The sequence below is a fragment of the Octopus bimaculoides genome, chromosome 6, assembly GCF_001194135.2.
Source record: "Octopus bimaculoides isolate UCB-OBI-ISO-001 chromosome 6, ASM119413v2, whole genome shotgun sequence".
NCBI classification, from domain to species: Eukaryota; Metazoa; Mollusca; class Cephalopoda; order Octopoda; family Octopodidae; genus Octopus; species Octopus bimaculoides.
In genome coordinates this window covers 91,221,143-91,225,372 of record NC_068986.1, presented here as the reverse complement: position 1 = coordinate 91,225,372, position 4,230 = coordinate 91,221,143, and the positions used below count along the sequence as shown (strand labels likewise).

General features: G+C 35.1%; 1 protein-coding gene across 4 annotated transcripts in view; it reads left to right on the top strand.

Moving 5' to 3' along the window:
* The window catches only part of LOC106869802 (uncharacterized), a 19,192-nt gene extending 14,968 nt beyond the window's left edge, over positions 1-4,224 (top strand). For all 4 annotated transcript variants that reach the window (XM_052968967.1, XM_052968965.1, XM_052968968.1 and 1 more), the window contains 3 exons: positions 240-488; positions 2,607-2,751; positions 3,755-4,224. In XM_052968967.1, coding sequence (XP_052824927.1) covers positions 240-488; positions 2,607-2,704 — 347 coding nt within the window. In that variant the 3' untranslated portion in view covers positions 2,705-2,751; positions 3,755-4,224. The remainder of the gene's footprint in view (positions 1-239; positions 489-2,606; positions 2,752-3,754) is intronic.
* The last annotated feature ends 6 nt before the right edge of the window (positions 4,225-4,230 follow it).

Here is a 4,230-nt window from a genome sequence, read left to right as displayed (position 1 = left end):
GTGTGTGTGTGTGTGTGTGTGTGTGTATGTATATATATATATATATACACTTGCATACATATATACAACAGGATTCATGTCGTTTCTGCCTACCGAATCTACTCCCAAGTCTTTGGTTTTCCTGAGGCTATAGTACCTAGAAGACACTTGCCCAAGTTGCCACTCAGTGGAACTGAACCTCGAACTATGTTGTTGGGAAGTAAATATCTTAAACATCTTATTTTATTTCTTTTTTTCAGAAATTGTTGAACTTGGGCAATGTGTTGCACTACATATTGAAGTTCCTGGTTTAAAGCGACCGTTTAAATGGTTTAGTAAGTGTGGGAAGTTTGAGTGTGACACTACATGCGCCAATGGCTCTGATTTTAGACTGACACAAAATGTCAACACCTGTACTCTTTGGATTGGAAATGTGACTTCAGAATGTCTGAAATGGTATTTTGAAGATTCTGTCTTGAATACAGGGTGTATTAAGTTGCAAATATATGGTAAGGAAATCATTTATAATAATCCTTTCTACTATAGGTATAAGGGATGAAATTTTGGGTAGGGTTAAATTGATTATATCTATCCAAGTACCTGAGTGGTACATAATTTATCTAACTTGAAAGGATGAAAGTCAATGTTGTTGTTGGCGGAATTTGATCTCAGAATGTAAGGACAGGCAAAATACTGCTAAGCTTTTGACCGGCATGCTAATGATTCTGCCAGTTCACTGCCTTAAAATTATTTATAATACTAATCCTTTCTATTATAGGCACAAGGCCTGAAATTTGCAGGGATGGGGTTAGTTGATCACATTGACCCCAGGGTTCAACTGGTACTTATTTCATCGACTCCAAAAGGATGAATGGCAAAGTCGACCTCAGTAGAATTTGAACACAATGTAAGGACAGGTGAAATACTGCTAAACATTTTGCCCAGTGTGCTAATGATTCTGCCAGCTCACCACTTTAAAATGACTTGCAATACTAATTATAATAATAATAATAATAATGGTTTCAAATTTTGAAGCAACACTAGTAATTTCAGGAGAGTGAGTTAGTTTACATTGACCCCAGAGTTCAACTGGTACTTATTTCATTGACCCCAAAAAGATGCAAGGCAAAGTAGACTTCAGCAGATTTTGAACTCAGAACGTGAAGATGGATGAAATGCCGCTAAGCATTTTGTTTGGCATGTTAACAATCCTGCCACATCTTCACCTTCCCACTAATAATAAATAATAATAATAGTATTAATTAATAATGATTTCAAATTTTTGCCACAAGAGCAGCTTGCGGGAGGGTATTAAGTTGATTTCATTGAGACCCAGTGCATAACTGGTACTTCTTTAATTGATCGTGAAAGGATGAACGGCAAAGTTGACCTTGGTGGAATTTGAACTCAGAACATAGCGCCAGACGAAGTACCACTATGCATTTCACCCAGTGTGCTTACAATTCTGCTAGCTTGTCACCTTAATAATAATAATAATAATAATCCTTTCTACTATAGACACAAGGTTTGAAATTTGGGGGGTGAGGCCAGTAAATTAGATCAACCTCAGTATGCAACTGGTACTAAATTTATCGACCCCGAATGTTGAAAGTCAAAGTCAACCTTGGTGAAATTTGAACTCGGAACATAGCCTCAGGCGGAATACTGCTAAGCATTTCGTCCAGCATGCTAACAATTCTGCCATCTCACTGCTTTAATTGTAATAATAATAGTGGTGCAAATATCTTCATAATACTTAGGGAAATTCAAAACCTGTAACTTGACAATTTCAAGTTTTGCTTCTGTATTAGTTTTTCTTTTCCGTTTTGAGTTGATAAGTTTTCATAACCCTAGGTGGGATATATTTATGACCTCTAGGCTCATTTGTCTATTGTGCTATTTATTTGTTATAGAAATGATTGACATTTTCCAGTTTCTTGTTTGTGAAAGAAAATTTGTAAAGAAAAATATTTCTTTTCTATCCTAGACACAAGCCCAAAAGTTTTGCGGAGTTGTGGGGGGTGGGAGTTGATTAGATCGACTCCAGTACACAACCGGTACTTAATTTAACAAACCCAAAAAAACGAGAGGCAAAGTCAACCTCGGCGGGGTTTGTTGAGAAGAAAAGTATTATTAATAGCAAAAATTGACAGAACCAGTTTTTGATAATGCCATATAACCCTCCTAAATGATGGACTGATCTGTTGACCTTCCATGTTTGTGTTGAAAGTCAATCCCCTTATCTAATGCTATGTAACCTTTCTAAATGATAGACTGATCTGAAGGGGAGCGTCTAATAATTTAAATTTAGTAGTCTGAGATATTTGTATGTGTTAACCCTGTTTTTACCATATTTCTGGTGAAATACATTGCCTTTGTTTCAAAAAATTTTGAAAATAATGAAGAATTTAATAAAATAACTTTGTCGTTATTAATCTAGAGTTTGGAACATAGAATTACTTGAAATTTTGATGGAAGGTTTTACTTTAGATCTCTTAAAAATGGAATTTGTGTAATAGAAACAAAGGCAATTTTGAGCAGGTTGGTATCAAAATGTTTAAGCCTGGCAGATATTACCATTTTTTAATTAAAAATAAAAGGTATGTTTTATCAATCATGTTTTGCAGATAAGAAAACAGAAACCAGCATGACCACCCCTGCCCGTGTTGTCACAGCTGGCCTTGTCATAGCCGGTGTTGTCACAGCTGGCCTTGTCATAGCCTAGTTTATTGTCTACAAGTTTCTTGAGAAAAAATACCAGAAACCTTTAACGTATGTTTGATTCTCAATTTGTATACTTTTTCTATGTTATCTCTTATCTCTTACTTGCCCTAAAATGACTGTGATGATTTTAATTTTTTAAAATGCATGTTTATTATGGATTTGTGGTAATGCAGGTGTCATTACTTATAGTAACTGTTCAGCAGCAATACCTGCAGCACTTCTACACATGTATGCCCCAAAGACCTTCTTTTCTCATAGCTTTCACAAAAAGGGATATTATTAATGAAATTTCCTCAAATACTCTTCTGATGGAGTAGATTCCATTTATATTAGAATTTGATGTGATAAAATTTTTCGCAAAAAAATGTGATTTGTGTCAGTATGTATGTATGCTCTCCCAATTTTTATTTTCGTATTAAATTCCAATATAATCATAATCTACACACTCTGAAAGAAATATGTAGAAATTTTCATTTTTCCAAAAGTTATGAGGAAACACAGTTGGTGGGTGCATTTGTGGTTATATGCCCAATGATTTTCTCAAGACTTTTGTGATACCATCTCTGAAGAATCACCATTAAAATGATTTATAAAAAATAACTTCAGAAAAATTTTAGAGATTTCTCTAAAGAGAGATATGGGCCAGATCATAAAATGTATGTGTAATGGTTTCTCTCAGTGTATGTTATGTATAAAGGATGCAATACAAATAGGACAAGTTTCAAAATTATAATTTAATGAGTTATTTGCTTTATTTTCTTCAAATCTATTTCAAGCTTACTTACTGCACAGCACAGTTAACTGCTCAAATTTTCATCAGTTACTGAGCTTCTTGCTTTATTTTTTGCCAAGTTCATTTTTGAAAAAAAACGTTTTACTTGTATAAGTGGAGCCAAAAGCACTCAAAATTCTTTGAGAAAAGGCTCTCAAATTAGGATTTTTTAAAAATGTGATTAAACTTTTATAAAAGTCATATCTTGAAGTTTTTTCAAAAAGAAGTTTAAGCTCCATATTATACTGTAATTCAATCATTTCCATTTTTATATTTCAGTGACAGTCTCAACATCGCAGCATTGAACATTGACAGCACCAGGTTCCAATCTGATCCGGATGCCCTTTCAGAGTGTCAGGTAGAGGACCAGTCAGGAGGTATTGGCAATGGCCATCAAATGGAAAAGAACTGTATTTTTCAAGTTTACGAGACTTAGAATTTCTTCAGTAATATAGTCTGGTTTCATTAAACATCTCTAACATTGTTTATCAACATATTAATGTGATTTCATCATCATCATCATCATCATCATCGTTTAACGTCTGCTTTCCATGCTAGCATGGGTTGGACGACTTGACTGAGGACTGGTGAAACCGGATGGCAACACCAGGCTCCAATCTAAATTTGGCAGAGTTTCTACAGCTGGATGCCCTTCCTAACGCCAACCACTCAGAGAGTGTAGTAGGTGCTTTTACGTGTCACCTGCCCGAAGGCAAGTCAGGCGATACTGGCAACGGCCACGCTCGAAATGGTGT